A 17,040-nucleotide genomic window follows, 5' to 3' on the forward strand; every position below is an offset into this window, starting at 1 on the left:
ACCGTGTCAACTCCTAATACTTTGTATGTTTGATTATTGTCGTTTTATTTAGAAAAAGTTCAATATTGATCATAACTTTAGAAAATTATGATCACGAATAAAAAAAGGGATGAAGATGCGAGTCGATCTTGAATCACAGCTGGGTAACACGGGCTTCTGTTCTGATATGGTTGTACGAGAAGCAGGAGGAATCGCTTCTCTCCTATGGAGCATGAGCTGAATCAGGAGGGAGACATTTTGTATGCTCGTGCATATGTTAACGCATGACCTACATCGTAAAACTAAATTAAAAACTAACATTAAGTTGTCAAAGACATTCATTTATATACAAACAAGAGACAGACATAGCAATGGTTCTACATTAACTTGTCCTACACTGATCAGACTAATTGAAATGTATGAAAGCCCGATTCTGCCAGGGAGTTAAAAAAACGCGCTATGGTATCGCAGAATTCCGACTAAGTAACTCAAAATTGCGACTTGGTAACTCAGAACTCCGACTTTATATCTAAAATGTTCTTTAGCTCAGCTAGCAAGGCCTGGATTCAAGCCAATACAGTGAGGCACGAAGTAGGGTGGGAGCGGCGAGGGCACAAGCCCTAGAACCCGAATCCGTTACAATAACAAAAGGACAGACAATGAAATATGGGCTATTTCGAAGTCGCAAATGTGAGAGATAAAGTCAAAATTCTGAGTTTTTAGGTCGCAATTCTGAGATTCTAAGTCACAATTCTGAGATACCATAGTGCGTTTTTTTTTACTCCCTGGCGGAAACGGGCTTCCATTGGTTCTCAGTGCTGCGAAGCAAAAGCAATCTCTGAGAAATCAGACAAATTATTATCAGAACATGTCAAAAGCTGATCAGTATTTCTTTACTGGGAAGCAAAGAACTGCTTGTATTACACATTTTAATATGACATGCAATTACACATGAAAATTAGTAAAAATATTATTGTAAAATTACGTGTTGATAGAACAGCCCCCTCGATAAAAGAAAGTGTGGACGGACGTGTCGCATGTTCCGTACTCTGTCTGACAGCGAGTTTAACACTGTCCTTGGAAATTAGAAACGAATTGAACAATAAATTAATCTGAGCAAATTTTACACGTGTGGGTGATTTCATTCTGTCGAAATTACGTGGAACTCCTTCGCTGGGGTCAGATACACACGGGAAAGTGTTCAGGCGGCTTCACGGAGTCCCGCCTCAGACTGGAAGCAGGTTCTAATTAGACGCTGAGAACAATTCGGGTCTCTGTGTGTAATTGATTGTGTTGATTGAGCGGTAGTGCGACCATGTGTGTGGTAGCATAGTCCTGCTAGTATAAAAACCTAGTCACCGCGTTCACACTTTATGCTCTCTTGCTTCAACACAGTTTGGTGGTTTATGTGTCTTACTTCTGTAGCAGTTTAGCGGGACGTCAATTTGGCGATGCGCTCGTTTCTCTTTGTGCTGTGCCTGTGCACAGGGGCTGGGCTCCCCGCACTGATCTCCGCCGGGCCGGCTGGCTGGGACTCTCGGGAATTAGCGCTCCAGGCCGACCTCCCGGCTCCTGAAGACGCAGCCCAGTCGGAGGATTTGAACCTGGCAGATGCGCCCTCCGAAGACCTGTCTGCAAGCGAGAACGACTCGCAGTCCTTGGCTCCCGACTTTCGCCGCCTTCCCGTGTCCAGAGACGCGTACTCGCCCTACTTCGACAAGGAGAAGATGAAGCCCGAAGCCGGCAGCCGCCCCTTACCCGCCTACATCAAGAGCGTCCTGTTTCCTCCCCAGCGAGGGCGGCAGCCGGCTCGCCCGGCCATCGGGGGCACCCGAGGAGTGGCTGTGTGGTGCGACTCCAGCAGGATGTACGTGAGGGTCAGTCGGCTCCTGTTCGGCTTCAGCTGTCGGCCATCGGAGGTGACCTTGGGCAACTGCAGCGTCAGCCGAACCACACGCCTTTACTTCTACTTCATCTACGGGCTTCACGAGTGCGGCACCGAGCGATCGGTAAGCGGGTCTTCATCTACAGGCAGTGTATCGATGTGAGCTGTAGGGCCAGTGTCGGGGTTGCCTTTCCTGGGAATATCCCTTCCTCTGTGACCCTGCAGGTTGTCCAGGGCCGCCTGGTGTACTCCAACACTCTCCGCTATGCCCCGCCCTCCTCCAGTGCACCTGTGCATCGCTTCATTCCCTTCTCTGTGCCGGTCAAGTGCTCCTACAACAGGTAGGCAGGGCTCTGCTGCTGCTGAGAAGCCGCTGGGAAAGTGTCCAGAAGCCCCTCATCCCCTCTGTCCTGCAGGTTCCACTACTCCTACAAGGTTGGCTATGTCCCCACGTGGGCCAGGAGAAGGACCTTCTTCAAGGACCTGAAGAACAAGCACAGCTTTGTCCTGCTCACCACCAACTGTAAGCTCCTTGAGTGAGTGGCTCCACCTGCCTGCAGGGGGTGCTGTGTGCAGGTGTAATGCTGCCTCTCTCTCTCTCCAGCCCACTGGGTCCGGCTCTCTCCTAAGGATGAGTACTTCCTGGGTCAGCCCATGTACTTCCAGGCCACTGCCTACTTTGCCACAGTGGAGTAGAGGCTGTACATTCACTTGTGTTACGTAACGGAGAAACCGGACCAGCACTCCCAGCCCCGTTTCTACGTGATCGACAACTTGGGGTACGGCCCCTTCTGGGAGGAGAGGTGGACAGGAGCCCCGAGAGCCTGCAGGGGTTCATCCTTGTCCTTGTCCCCAGGTGCATGGTGGACAGCAAGGCAGATGGCTGCCTGTCCAGGTTTGTCCCCTCCAAGCAGAAGGATGTGCTCCGCTTCACAATTGATGCCTTCCTCTTCCAGAAGAAGCTGTCCAGGAAGGTAGTGCTCTCAAAGGCTGCTCAGCCTTCCTGCTCTACTGATCCATGGTCTGCTTTTCCATCCATGATCTAGATGTGAACCAGACCGTGGCAGCTGTAGTGCCTAGAGCTGCCAGCTTGCCTTCACTGATGGCAGAAGTTCCTTCTCTGTCCCTCTATTGGCCTTGATCCCTTAATGCTGTGACCATCCCTCTTGCAGCATGAAGTGACTGAGCTGTACATGCACTGTGTCATGGCTGTGGCTCCTGCTAAAGCAACACCAGGGACCAAGTCCTGCACCTACAACAGGGAGGCAAAGAGGTACTTCTGCAAGGAGCCTGCTGAGGGTGCTCTGGGACATGCCAGGTGGGACCTCACCTGTCCTCCTCTCCTCCAGGTGGGAGGAGCTGTATGGTGACCATGAGGTCTGTGTCTGCTGTGAGTCCAGGTGTGCTGGCAGACAGAATGGAGGTGGGTCTGGTTCTTTATCCCTTGTTGATACATCTCTGCCCAACAGAGAACTATGAGGAATGATCCTTCCTGGGCAAAGTGGCTGTTTAGATGAGTAGCATCACTGTTGGTCTCCAGCTGAAGCAGATCCCTCGCTGCTGGGTGCTGCTTGTCCACAGGTACCAGGAGCCTGGTGACCAGCAGTAGGGTGGCTGTGGCACCAGTAGAGGGTCCTCTGGGTGTGGAATCTGCCTGGACTGAGGATGAGGAGGGAGACCCTCAGAGCTCCAGTGAAGATGCTGAGGGGGCTCGAGGGGACAGAGAGGCTGCAGGACAAGATGCTGAGAGCACCAGTGAGGATGTGGAGGGAGCAGAGGACTTTGGAGAATCATCACCCCCTCCCCTCCCCCTTTTCAGCTGGGGGGGCGGCTGGAGTAGTAAGTGGGGTAATGTACCTAGGTTCCGTTTAAGCACTAAGACATGAGGAGACTAAAGTAAGTCTTTTTATCAAAGACTGTAATATTTCTAATGACCAAAAGCACAGAAAGGTGACAACTTGTTCTGCCACTAGCAGTGACAGTTAATTGGGAAGTATGTATGCAGGAAAAAAGGGAGGGGTGGGTTCATAAGGCCAAAACCATCACAAAGAATTAACCCACACCCTTCACTCTGTAGTTAATCTGATTTCTGAACAAAAGTCTTTATGCACTTTTTCATCAAACCTAAAATAATGGGAGTTTTGGGGGAACATGACTGACTTGCTGCACTTATTTGGGCTTCAGGAACAATACAACAGCATGTTAAAAACAAAGCTTTTGCTGTTGGTCTCATATTTAAGGTGTTTTTGAGATTAAATGCTTTCTCAATTGACAGGAGCCACTTCCTTATTCAGAGGGTAGTGGGAGTCTGGAGCCTACCTGGGCATCCTGCAGGTTACAGGAGTAATCACAGACTGTACCCCGAGAGCCATTGTGATATACCTCAACCCTCCCAGAGCAGGCACCTCCTCCAGCTAACCTGAGGGACCAGTGGTCTAGAGAACAAAATAAAGCTGATTAACAGACAGAGACACTTAATTTTAATGTTTCTTTATTAGCCCTATACAATTTCTTGCATTAGGAATTCATCTTTTCACATACCGCAGCTTTTCTCTGTGAAGACACAGACGGGGAGCAAACCTTGGGGTCAGAGCACAGGGTCTGCCATTGTATAGCACCCTTGGAGCAGTTAGGGTTAAGGGTCGTGCTCAGGGGCCCAACAGAGTAGGATTCCTCTGCCAGCTGTGGGATCTGAACTGTCACGGGGACAGATCCTTAGTCACAGAGCCACCACTCTGCTACCACTTTATGCTCCAGTCTATTTTCTTCCTTCCTGGCTTGAAACATCTATTAAACATCAATGCAGAATACAGCTAGGCTACTCTCTGGTTCAGTGCACTGACGCGATTGGTTATTATTTTTTTTTAAAGTGTATGTAGCCCCTATCTTGTTATGTGGCGCATACCTGTGAAACAATTTAAGAACTGATTTACTTTATCAACTTATGGCCACATCCTGTAAACTCACTTGAACATGTTTCCTGGCCTGAGGCTGTGGAACAGGATTTGAGACTCCAAGGCACAGATGTCTTCTCTTCAGCTAAATGCAGTGGGGAAACTCCTCATTTGGAAGATGAAACAGCACCATCTGTCTGGCTGAGGTGAACTGCAGGGGTAGTGAGCTTCACCTGCGGAACTGCTGGCATGCTCCCCTGGGACAGAGTGACTGTTGGCACAAGGAGGATGCTGTGGTCACCTGTACAGGTGAGTGGGAGCAGCTGGAGGTCTCAGGGTGTTCAGGGCTGCTCTCACTACAGGAATACAGATGTAAATAATAATGAAGAAGCCAACACATATTCTGCCTATTAGAAAAACAATTAGTGTGAGCCCTGGCTATTAAATGCTCTATATTAATGTAGTGTGTATTTGTCTTGGCTATGACCTCTTTTGTGCTTTCTGAATCTCAACCATCCCTTTTCCTTTTTCTTCAGGTTTGGGATCTCAAAACCATCCAATGATGACGGGTAATGCAGTTGACAGAAGGGAATACGAGACGCTTCCATTCGTCTAAATGCTGCTGCTGATTCTCAGGAGTACTGCTGTCTATAAACCATGGCCTCTCTGTTTCATTTTTGTCAAGAAATACAGAAGAACTGCTGTGAATCTCCTCATCAAAATCATTTTATCTTGTATTACTGCTCTTCCTACTTCAACCAGCACTTCTTCCTTGAAGACGGGTAAAATCCCCAGTTTCTAGTCTCTGTACAGATGAACACAAGATTAAGACACAAGTTCATTTTCTGATCTGTCTCCTTGCTCAGGCAGCACCAGGACAACACCCCAGACAGGCTTGTCCATCTCACCCCTGGTCCTCCTGCTGCTGGGGGCTCTGCTCTTTGTAGTGCTTGCCCTGTTAGTGGGGCAGCTGATCCAGAACAGCAAGCTGAAGAAAGGTAGGGAGGGAATTCACCGTCCAAAAACTGTCCTCTAGTGGTCATTACTGTCACACAAAACTGATCTACATTGAACTTCAGGAAAACATTCTGCTCTAAATGATCAATTACATTCTGTCTAATTGAATGTGGATGTTGGATGTGAACAATTTTAATAGGGTGGAGAAAACCATCTTAAATTTAGGAAAGAGTATAAATAATTACAGATGAAGATCTGAAGAAATTTGCTGATTTATGTGATTATAAAATTTACTGTATATAGATGCAGCCATTCAAAACGAGCAGGCGATACCTCATTATTTTGCGGTGCGCTTGACGCAGCCTACCACGAGTTACCATAAATTCTCGTATAGTACCTCATAATACCACGTGGTACCTTAAGTAAAATAATAGTATCCGGAATTTCCACAAGGTGGAGCTAATAAAGCACAACCTCTCATGTTTGAGTTGTCGCCATCAAAGTCTTTAACGAAGATATTACTAATAGTATTAATCATGAATGACCTTGGACAAGCTGTAAACTCAAAGTATTGCCCTGGTCCACATTCTTTTTTTCGTTGACCGTCTTTGTAAAAGTAACACCACAGCGTTTCGCAATCACTCATTTGTTTCCAATCATGCAAAGTACAGTAATCTTTGAGAATTTCCGATTCACCATGCCTTTCGCATCACATGCTCATAAAAGAGATTGATTTAGGAACATAAACATATTACTGTATGCAAACTGTACTGTATACAGTATGTATATGTATATTTAATGTCTTAACTGTGCCCGTTTAAGTATTGAATATTTATATGGAATTTTACCACTGAAGGGAAATCTTGGTAGCTGAGCATAAAAAGAATAGGAGCATACTGTAACGCGTGTGAAAGCCGTAAACGATATTAATTTTGGAACATAAACATACAGTATATATTTGATTAAAAGGGAATATAATATTGAATAGCGTATTTAAAGAAATTAATAATGATATAATTATATTCATGTACCGCAACACAAGAATAGTACACGCTGTACAATGTCTGCTGATACTGTTTCTCTAGGGCTTTTTCAACACACCTCATGCATCCACAGTGGTGCTGTGGGCTAGGTTACTGACTTGTACATCTCATGTAGGGTGTTTGAATCCAGCTACAACCATGACTTTTTTTTTTAACAAACATTTCTTTGAAAAAATAAAATGGGGTTAGTGTAGGGTTACTGTTTTGATTTAAGGACGATCTGTCAAAGTGCAATGAAATACAATGTTATTGTTGTTTTTATCCTGTAAAGCGTTTTGAGAAGCCACCTTTTAAAGGTGATATATAAAAGCGCCAATTCTTATGGAATGTGTTTTCTTTCTTTTTTCAGCGTGGAATAAACCTACAGTGCCTTGCGAAAGTATTCGGCCCCCTTGAACTTTTCAACCTTTTGCCACATTTCAGGCTTCAAACATAAAGATATAATTTTTTTTATTTTATGTGAAGAATCACCAACAAGTGGGACACAATTGTGAAGTGGAACGAAATCTATTGAATTTTTGAAACTTTTTTAACTAATAAAAAAATGAAAAGTGGGGTGTGCAAAATTATTCGGCCCCTTTACTTTCAGTGCAGCAAACTCACTCCAGAAGTTCAGCGAGGATCTCTGAATGATCCAATGTTGTCCTAAATGACTGATGGTGATAAATAGAATCCACCTGTGTGTAATCAAGTCTCTGTATAAATGCACCTGCTCTGTGATAGTCTCAAGGTTCTGTTGAAAGCGCAGAGAGCATCATGAAGACCAAGGAACACACCAGGCAGGTCCGTAATACTGTTGTGGAGAAGTTTAAAGCCGGATTTGGATACAAAAAGATTTCCCAAGCTTCAAACATCCCAAGGAGCACTGTGCAAGCGATCATCTTGAAATGGAAGGAGTATCAGACCACTGCAAATCTACCAAGACCTGGCCGTCCCTCTAAACTTTCAGCTCAGACAAGGAGAAGACTGATCAGAGATGCAGCCAAGAGGCCCATGATCACTCTGGATGAACTGCAGAGAACTACAGCTGAGGTGGGAGAGTCTGTCCATAGGACAACAATCAGTCTTACACTGCACAAATCTGGCCTTTATGGAAGAGTGGCAAGAAGAAAGCCATTTCTCAAAGATATCCATAAAAAGTCTCGTCTAAAGTTTGCCACAAGCCACCTGGGAGACACCCCAAACATGTGGAAGAAGGTGCTCTGGTCAGATGAAACCAAAATCGAACTTTTTGGCCACAATGCAAAACGATATGTTTGGCGTAAAAGCAACACAGCTCATCACCCTCAACACACCATCCCCACTGTCAAACATGGTGGTGGCAGCATCATGGTTTGGGCCTGCTTTTCTTCAGCAGGGACAGGGAAGATGGTTAAAATTGAGGGGAAGATGGATGCAGCCAAATACAGGACCATTCTGGATGAAAACCTGTTGGAGTCTGCAAAAGACCTGAAACTGGGACGGAGATTTATCTTCCAACAAGACAATGATCCCAAACATACAGCAAAATCTACAAAGGAATGGTTCACAAATAAACGTATCCAGGTGTTTGAATGGCCAAGTCAAAGTCCAGACCTGAATCCAATCGAGAATCTGTGGAAAGAGCTGAAAACTGCTGTTCACAAACGCTCTCCATCCAACCTCACTGAGCTCGAGCTGTTTTGCAAGGAAGAATGGGCAAGAATTTCAGTCTCTCGATGTGCAAAACTGATAGAGACATACCCCAAGCGACTTGCAGCTGTAATCGCAGCAAAAGGTGGCTCTACAAAGTATTAACGCAAGGGGGCCGAATAATTTTGCACGCCCCACTTTTCATTTTTTTATTAGTTAAAAAAGTTTCAAAAATCCAATAGATTTCGTTCCACTTCACAATTGTGTCCCACTTGTTGGTGATTCTTCACATAAAATAAAAAAATTATATCTTTATGTTTGAAGCCTGAAATGTGGCAAAAGGTTGAAAAGTTCAAGGGGGCCGAATACTTTCGCAAGGCACTGTATTACTTGATTCTTATGGATGCCCGGTTCCGCCGGGGATTCAATTTTTTTTTTAAATTTTTGTAATCGCGTATCTGAGGAAATAGCAGTATAACCTTATTCATGCACAAACAGGGGCATATTACATTATTAATTGGGGTGTCTCCTCTTGCCAGAAAGCTCTAAATTGCATTTTGAGTGCGGTTTTTGACTTTTTTTTAAATTGCAACCCATAAATAAAGCTGATACTGTTTAGACTTTTAATTATTTTAAACTGTATTACAGCAGCACAATGCAATGTAAATTGCAAAAATGCACTTGGAATCTGTCCAAGCCCTACTCTGTCAGGCATTTTCTTTTACTGTAAAGGACACAAAAACTCCCTTGCTTTTAACAGAGCGTTTCATAATTTCCAACTACAAAAATTATTTAAACTGCGACACTTATCATCCAACCAGAGCTCGAAATATCACAAGGATCCTCAAGAGCACAGCAAAGACTGTATTAAAAGTATACTAGTGACAAACTAGTATACTTTAGATCTTTTTTTTCTGAACCGGGGAAAATCTGATCATGTTTCTCTATAACAATAATAAAAAACATTATTTTACATATCACCTTTATGAGATATCACCTTAAGGACAGCACATACAAGGGTTAATTGCACAATGAACCGCGCCAAGAAATTTAAAATAGTCTTCTTTAGGTGTGAGGGTAGGAGTGGATCGCAGCAGGCATAATCAGCAAATTAGGAAAACAAAGAACAGGACAGGTGAGACGTGTATCCAGAGAGCGAGTGATCAGAAAAAGGAACTGCTGTTACGCCCAGGTTGTCGACGCAATTGTTTTAACTTGCTAATGCATCAGACACATTTCCTGGCGTATTGTGTTTTAAATAAAATAGGAGTCTTTCCCCGGTATAAGCTCATCGGTATGGTGTAAGTTTTATCTGTACCATACCATACAGTATATAGGTACAGAATTCAAGCTGCACTACTGTATCGCTTTGGTAAGGAGACGGACAATGGCCAAAATCACGAAGACTCTCTCACACCAAATAATGAAGATGAAAAGAAACGGGAAGTCAACACGGGACATTGTACAGCATTTGGCTTCGATGGACATCTTCGTTTGTGAAAGCACAGTGAGACGACATCATAAAGCGGAGAGGAGGCAGAGAGAATCTAAACTGAGGACGATTCAAAGGTAAATAACTTTCTAAAAATACCTTTCTTGCATGTAAATACAACTACGCACATTATTTTTAAAACTAACTGTTGATCTCTTTTTTTTCAAGTCCTATTGTGCGAGCTATCGACAAGCTGACTGATGAAAATGATGAGCTGCCGGCGATGCAAGTCCAAAGATGGCTATGGGCTGACCTCGGTGCGAACATTAGCCCGACATCGATAAGAAGAGTACGCAGCAGGCTTGGATGGAGATACAGAAAAACCAACACATGCCCCATGATAAGGCTAAAAAACAAAGAGGAAAGACTCAAGCAAGTGCTCCAATGGGTTGAACAGGGGGAGGCATTTCAGGATGTACTTTGCGTGATGTACACAGGCATTCACGACAGCAACATACGAAATGTTTGCACGTACTGTATAGTTAAGTTATTACTTGGTTTTCAAAGTGCAATGAAATACAATATTGTTGTTGCTGCTGTTCTGGTTGTTTTTATCCCGTAAAGCATTTTAAGAAGCCACCTTTAAAGGCGATATATACTGTAAAACCGCTGATTCTTATGGAATGTGTTCCGCAGGAGATTCAAATTTTTATTTATTTTTTAATCGCGTATCTAAGGAAATCTCAGTATAACTTTGTTCATGAACAAACAGTGGCATGTTATATCATTAGTTTTTTTAACAAGGCTCACCAGCTAATGTGAATCGAAACCTGTCTTGCTAGCTTTTAAAGGGAAGAAGGTGACTATTCATAGTTATCAAAAATGACTTAGAATCGATCATGTTGCAATATTTTGAAATATAAAAGTCATTTGATTGTCCATAATATCGCTATTCTATTTTTTCGAAGAAATGTTTGTTAAAAGAAAAGTCCAGGACCAGCTAGATTCAAACACACAACCTGTGCATTGTTAGTTACGCACCTAGACCAGTATGCTACAAGACAAATTGCATGAACAGGGAGGCGAAACAGCCCTACACAGCCCTGTCGCAGTACACAAATATAATTATACCGTTATTAAATTCTTTAGATACGCGATTCCATATTATATTCCCTATTAATCAAATTCTAAAAGTATGCTTGTTGACTCCGGTATCACGTTAGTTAAAGACTTAGATGCTTAGAATGTTTAGGGAGAAATGGAATACTGGTGTGTATTTTTTTCTTTAAAGTACCAAGACCAGCTATATACTGTATGTTTATGTTCTAAAATTAATATCGTTTATGGCCTTCACACGCGTTACAGTATGCTCCTATTCTATGCTCAGCTACTAAGATTTCCCTTCAGTGGTAAAATTCAATATCTACAACGGGCACGGTAAAGACGTTTACAGTAAGTCTTTCTACAACAGACCAACGGAACACGAGTGCCCTGTCGGTCAACCAATCACGGACCGCGTCATATTGCGTCATGATACGCGATACCGCAGCCAATTACCTGCGGTACGTGTCTGTACCGCACACTTTGAATGGCTGCATCTGTACGTCTTTTGCCCACTGGGAAAACTACAGCAGCAGGAGTAACAATAATGACAACAACATGTTTGGAGTTCGGCATTTCATTTATTCTGTGGAAACATCGTATCGGAATGAACTGCCTGAGATAAAAGAGTAATTGCGGCTTCAGATCGTTTTTACAGAGCATTGCGTTGTTCTGTTCATGCTGACTACACGCTTTACATTTGTCATTTACTGCAAGCGTTGCTTTTCCAGGTTTTTCTGAAATTCCTCGCATTTGAGCCAGCACTAAAATATTTCATTCCCGTCGCTGAATACATCGTGAAAACGGTATTTGCAATGGAATGCTGCCACACATGAAACCTTTTTGTTATTCGGTTCTGAAGTTTAAAAATGAAAATAAAACAGGGGTCACTTCATAGGCTTGAAAGAAGTCCAAGCAGCATAAAAACCCGCGAATTCTCACAAAGGCTGCACCTTTCTTATACTGCTGTTATAAATCAGCCTTAAACATTTGAATGCATACCTTACTACTGCTCATCACATTCACGTGTTTACTAAGCTTTTTTCTGTCCGTTATGTTTTTGCTAAGCAGTTTCTCAGTTTTCCTCGTACTGTGATTGTCAGCGAGCACAACAAGACTGAAACAGTGTAAAGGCAGGTAAAAAAGACAGGGTAAAACGCCTGATTGTCGGGAGTGGGATTTGAACCCATGCCTCTATTTGGAGAGCGAAACACAAAGCTTATAAAACACGAAGCTGTGAATTTGCTGTTTTAAACTGCTCGACTATCCTGAAAAAATGTGTGCTGATTGCACCAGTCGCATGCAATTTTCCGTAACTTTAGGATGATTGATACGAATGGACGAACACAATTTGTGGCGTTTAGCATGACATGGAAAACGGTACCGGAGCATTTGGGTCCGGACTACTAGACTCAGAAACAGTTTTTACCCCCGCACTATCAAACTATTAAACTCCCAGCCTTTCTCACTCTCTCCTCACCTCTCACCTATGATCTGAACCTCACAGTGCCTTCTTTCTTACCAAAAACCCAAACACACATTGAAAATCTATCTCTACCATACATGTCAAAAGCTCACTCCCCATCATTTCTATCCCTTTATTTCATTCTTTTGATGCATGGTTTTGCACATAACCTGTTACATTTTTGTTGTTTTGCACACTGCCTGTTGTTGTTTTTTGCACATTGGTTGTTGTCTCTGTCTTTCTTTTGTTATACAATTGTATTGTTGTTGTGTTTTTTTCTTTGTACTACTTATGTCCGAGAGCTAGCTAAATAGCATTTCGTTATACCATATACCTGTGTATGAGTATAATGACAATAAACTTGAACTTGAACTTGACATAGTCTTGCAGGCAGTGTATTATTTTATCGTTTACTCGTTTAAAAAAACAGTCTTCTCGTTCCTAAGTTAGATTTTTAGTGATTTCGAACGTTACTTCCAACCTGGACTGACAGCTCACCCGATTTGTTTGTGATCAGACCGTGGAGTGGGGGGCTGTACCAAGCGCACGTTCCTTTCCAATGCTGAGGCGATCATTCGGAAGATGGGTGTGAAGAGCGACAAGCTTTGTCGACTAAAAAACAAGGCAGGATATGCAAGAATACTAATCACTGGCTGCAGTTATGCTCTCTTACTATTGAGACTCCTACATATGGAGTTTTTGAAGACTTTGAAACCAAAGGAAAGCGGAGACAAATAAAACAGGCACGGGAGAGGCTTGAACACACAGTCTTCGGTTTCCGAGACCAACACCTTACCACTTGTCCACCACGCCTTCAAGTAAATATGGGAATAATATTGTTCAAATTATTTTTTTCTGAATCTGGTTTACATCGCCTGGAGGCAGCAACAACAATAAAAGGGATACTTAACAAGGCGATACACTGTAGCAGTGTGACTCCAACAGATGCTCCTGAAGAGCCTGGAGGTTTAAGCCAGCTCCTTAGAGCACTTGGCCGCGTTGTTCTCAACAGCAGCTCTTCACCTTTTGTTGTTTGACGTAGTTGTTTTATAAAGCGTGGAAACGACCGCAACTTTGGCATCTCTGGCTATAGTTCTTCTGTAGAGCAGGCTTTCACACCTCTGCTTAAGTGCCCTTGAAGTCATTTTATTTTTACAGGAAGACGCATTCCCTAACGATCTCTCCTGTTTTAGAAATGCTTCATAAGGCGTGTTTGATTCAGGACAAACAGTATACTAATTGTACAATGCAGATTTATGCGGCATTCGTACTGGATTTGAGTGGGATTCTGAAATACTTCTTGCAAAGGTATTCAGACTTTCTTGAACCTATAATAAAAACACAGACCTGAAACTCCCTAGCTTCCAATCTCTGATGTTGCTGTCCTTAAACTCGGACGTGATGTTCTGCAGACGTGTGCATAATGTCCTGTTTTCTTACAGTGTAGACATCTTGCTGTTCACGCTCCGCATTCATCTGCTTTGTGCATTGTTAGTCCGCACCTGTAACATGTAATGTCAGCCGTCCCCTGTTCTTCTATATCTCTTGCATGACTGCGTCCTGCTGTTGGGCTTTTGGTTGTAAAGTTTGAGCGAACGCCCCGTTCAGTGTCACTTTGTCACTGTGGTCAGAAAGCATTCTTGATTCTGCTTGAGCATGAATTCGTGAATTCTAGCGACTGTAAGAGCTCTTTCTAAAGTCAGCCCTTCCTCCTGCAGCAATTTATAGTCTCTTATGTGCACATTTTTCCACAAGTTGATATCTTAACATGTCAGTTTCCAATACTCCAAAGTCACAAGATTTAGCCAGTTCTCTTAGTGCAGTCACAAAAGCAACAACAGATTCATCCTGAGACTAAGTTCTCTGCCTAAATTTATGCCGTTCCAAAACCACTTTTCTCCGCGGTGTAAAGTAAGCGTCTAAGGCAGCTACAGTCTGTTCATATGTACCTTTTTCTCCAGGGAGGTTGGCGAAAATCCGCTGCACGGGAGCCCTGATACAGTGCAGTAGTGTAGCCCGTCTTACGGCATCCTGAGCTTCTGTAGATCCACTGGCTATTTAAAATAATCTGTACGACTCCATCCATATCTTGTATTCCGTATACAAATCCGGAGCTCCGAGGTTCAGTAGAAGCGGTGGAAAAAGCCGGGCATAAGCAAAGCTTCTCGGCTTGGCGGCCATATCTTCCATGGCGCAAGCTAAACGAAAAGTCCGAAAATTCAGAAGTTCGTTTCTACCAGCAAGAGAACTAAAATCTGCAGTGTTCTGCTCGCTTTGAGTCCGTCAACCACTCATCTCTCGTCGCCATAAATGTTGTGTATCTTAATAAAGAGACGTTTTTATATTATTTTAACTATTTTGTTAACTACACAGATCACGCCCTTACACCATATATTCCCGCCTTCTACTCTCTCGTTCTGTTGTCTCGCGATGTCTACTCACTATACTGTAACGCAACGGGGGCTCAGGCAGGCGCCCTTGCCGCATCTGGTCGGCCCCATCCCGACTGGAGGCTCGAACCCGGGACTTCTGCGTCTCTCTGCAGCGACCTAGCCCCGTGAGCTAAAGAGAGATCTCTCTACAGCCCAGTAGCTGTAGTCCTGCTATCACAGGGAAGGGCGGTGACGTCACCCGCTCTGGTACGCTGGCTCTTACACACAGTGCTTGTCGGCCGTAAGCGTTACAATACTACATTTAGCATGACTTCTTGTTGCAGTTGAGCTCAAAGCTGGAGATGATCTCCATATTCTACCGCCGTAACTAGTCCGAAAAATAGTACACAGTACACACTTTTTAAGTGAACTCAGGTTGTTAAAAAATTAAACCAGCGCCCTGTCACAGAAACGTACCCCAGTCTCCCGCGCAACAAGGGGGGGGTACTCAGCACTATACTAACGAGGAGCACTTGTCTGGAGCTGAGCGTCAGCTCTGCTTACTGTCAGCAGTCATTTCCTCATTTCTAAAGACTTTTTCACTTGCTCTCAGCTTTTAAAGACGGTCATAAACGCTCAAGAAGTAATTCATGTCAGTTTGAAGTCTGTTTCTGTTGTCTCAGCTCTTGATAAAGAAAAGCCGTGCGTGGGAGACTCCCTCTCTGAAGAAGTTTGCCGTCACCCTGCGAGGGAGAAGAGCCATCAATCACTGAGGCAACCACTGAGACAGTTAACATTAAACACGTGAAATGCGAGATGTTGTGATTTTTTTCCCGCTTAAGGCTTCTATCGTTTCTACTCTAACGAGAAAGACCTCTTTATTAGAAGTGAGATTTTAACAAACGTCTCCAGGGTTAACTGCGACCTGAACGCAACGCCTTAGACCACCAGCCATCTTGCCTGTGGTACTTAGAGCAGCGCTCAATAAAAATGATCAGAACCCGAAAGCGCTTCTTATGCGGATCAGTATATTCCGATACCACTGGTTCTGCAGAAGAAATAAGAAAAGCCGAACTCAAAGCAGTGTGTTGCCATTACGGGTACTCTGTCTGCAGCTGCTTTAAGATCTACTCACACCGTGTTGCCATTAAGGCTACCTAGTTAAAAAAAAAAACTTATCGTCATCTTTTTGAACGTGATTATTAGACACCCGTTAAATCTCCACCGAGGTTTCTTGAGAGATCTTTCAGCGAGCGAGTATTAAAAAACTACGTCGCTTCCAACCTCTGCTCTCTCTGTAAACTCGGACGTGATGTTCTGCAGATGTGCAGTGTGCCTTTCCTCTTGTCGTATTCAAGAGTACTCACTGTGTGAGCTCCTCACTGCGTGTTCTGTACTCTACTGTGATTTAATTTAGATGAGTACGTGGAGTAGAGTGACAAGATCTACTTGAACATTTTCGGTTTGTGAAATGAAAAACTAAATACACTACTGTAAATACAAGTAATGGACATTTAAAATAACCACAGTACAGCTAGAAGAGTGAAAGATAAGAGACTATTTAGAATGACATTCACAATAGACTTAAGAACAGCACAACCGCCTGAACAGGGACTTGAACCCTGGGCCCTCAGATTAAAAGTCTGATGCTCTACCGACTGAGCTATCCGGGCTCTGAAAGAAAGTCAACACTGTCGGGATCCTCGCAAGTCACGTGTCTCTTGTGCCGAAGAGCAGTCATACCTGACCCGTCTGGAATGACCACTGACAGACTTTATCCAGAAGCCACGGCACCACTCCCAGTAGAATGAGTGAGAAATACAGCATGACATGGGTAGTTAAGGGGCTCCCACAATCCATCTTTCCTCACATTACTGATTTTTTTCAATAGCATTTTGACCTTTTTTCACATTCAGATTTTTTTCACATTTAATAAAATCTTTTAATCAACAACATTAAAAAGAAAACAAATGGAACATTTTTTGGAACAATAATTAAAAAAAAACTTTCAATGCCTTGGTTGTATGCGTTTATTAAGGGAGTTGCAACAGTGCTGAAATGTAAAGAGCATTTCTGTAGAGAAAACAGCATTTTTTCTGCCTTGATGTTAAGCTTAGGGAGAATGTCTTTTAGAAATTCTATTTTATAACACCTTGCACAGCCTCCCGGCAGACTAACAAATATTTTTTTTGAGAAATTGGCTCACACACCGGAAGACACTAACGTTTATTTACGTTAGAGTATGTGAATAACAGTTTAACCGAAAAAGTTTGTAATTGTGATTTTGTTAAAATTCAATAA

At 43.4% G+C, this 17,040-nt stretch overlaps 1 protein-coding gene, 1 long non-coding RNA gene and 1 other non-coding gene across 3 annotated transcripts; 2 read left to right on the forward strand and 1 right to left on the reverse strand.

Moving 5' to 3' along the window:
- The first annotated feature begins 1,344 nt into the window (after positions 1–1,344).
- LOC138242755 (zona pellucida sperm-binding protein 3-like) lies at positions 1,345–2,570 on the forward strand. The gene is made up of 4 exons (XM_069198309.1): positions 1,345–1,988; positions 2,090–2,205; positions 2,281–2,387; positions 2,469–2,570. Exons 1-4 carry the CDS (start codon positions 1,431–1,433, stop codon positions 2,558–2,560), a joined length of 873 nt encoding a protein of 290 aa, XP_069054410.1. The 5' UTR covers positions 1,345–1,430; the 3' UTR covers positions 2,561–2,570.
- A 2,291-nt stretch (positions 2,571–4,861) lies between these two features.
- LOC138242411 (uncharacterized) lies at positions 4,862–5,522 on the forward strand. Its single transcript, XR_011191555.1, has 2 exons — positions 4,862–5,067; positions 5,295–5,522. It is a non-coding gene; the product is annotated as an uncharacterized lncRNA (long non-coding RNA).
- Positions 5,523–16,339: 10,817 nt separating this feature from the next.
- On the reverse strand, positions 16,340–16,412 carry trnak-uuu (transfer RNA lysine (anticodon UUU)). The gene has a single exon. It is a non-coding gene; the product is annotated as a tRNA-Lys (tRNA).
- Positions 16,413–17,040: the final 628 nt, after the last annotated feature.

The sequence above is a fragment of the Lepisosteus oculatus genome, chromosome 14 (assembly GCF_040954835.1).
Source record: "Lepisosteus oculatus isolate fLepOcu1 chromosome 14, fLepOcu1.hap2, whole genome shotgun sequence".
NCBI lineage: Eukaryota > Metazoa > Chordata > Actinopteri > Semionotiformes > Lepisosteidae > Lepisosteus > Lepisosteus oculatus.

Coding starts and splice junctions, on each gene's coding strand:
- LOC138242755 (XM_069198309.1), top strand. CDS start 1,431: ATGCGCTCGTTTCTCTTTGTGCTGTGCCTGTGCACAGGGGCTGGGCTC. Junction 1,989..2,089: donor AGTGCGGCACCGAGCGATCG/GTAAGCGGGTCT, acceptor GTGACCCTGCAG/GTTGTCCAGGGCCGCCTGGT. Junction 2,206..2,280: donor GTCAAGTGCTCCTACAACAG/GTAGGCAGGGCT, acceptor TCTGTCCTGCAG/GTTCCACTACTCCTACAAGG.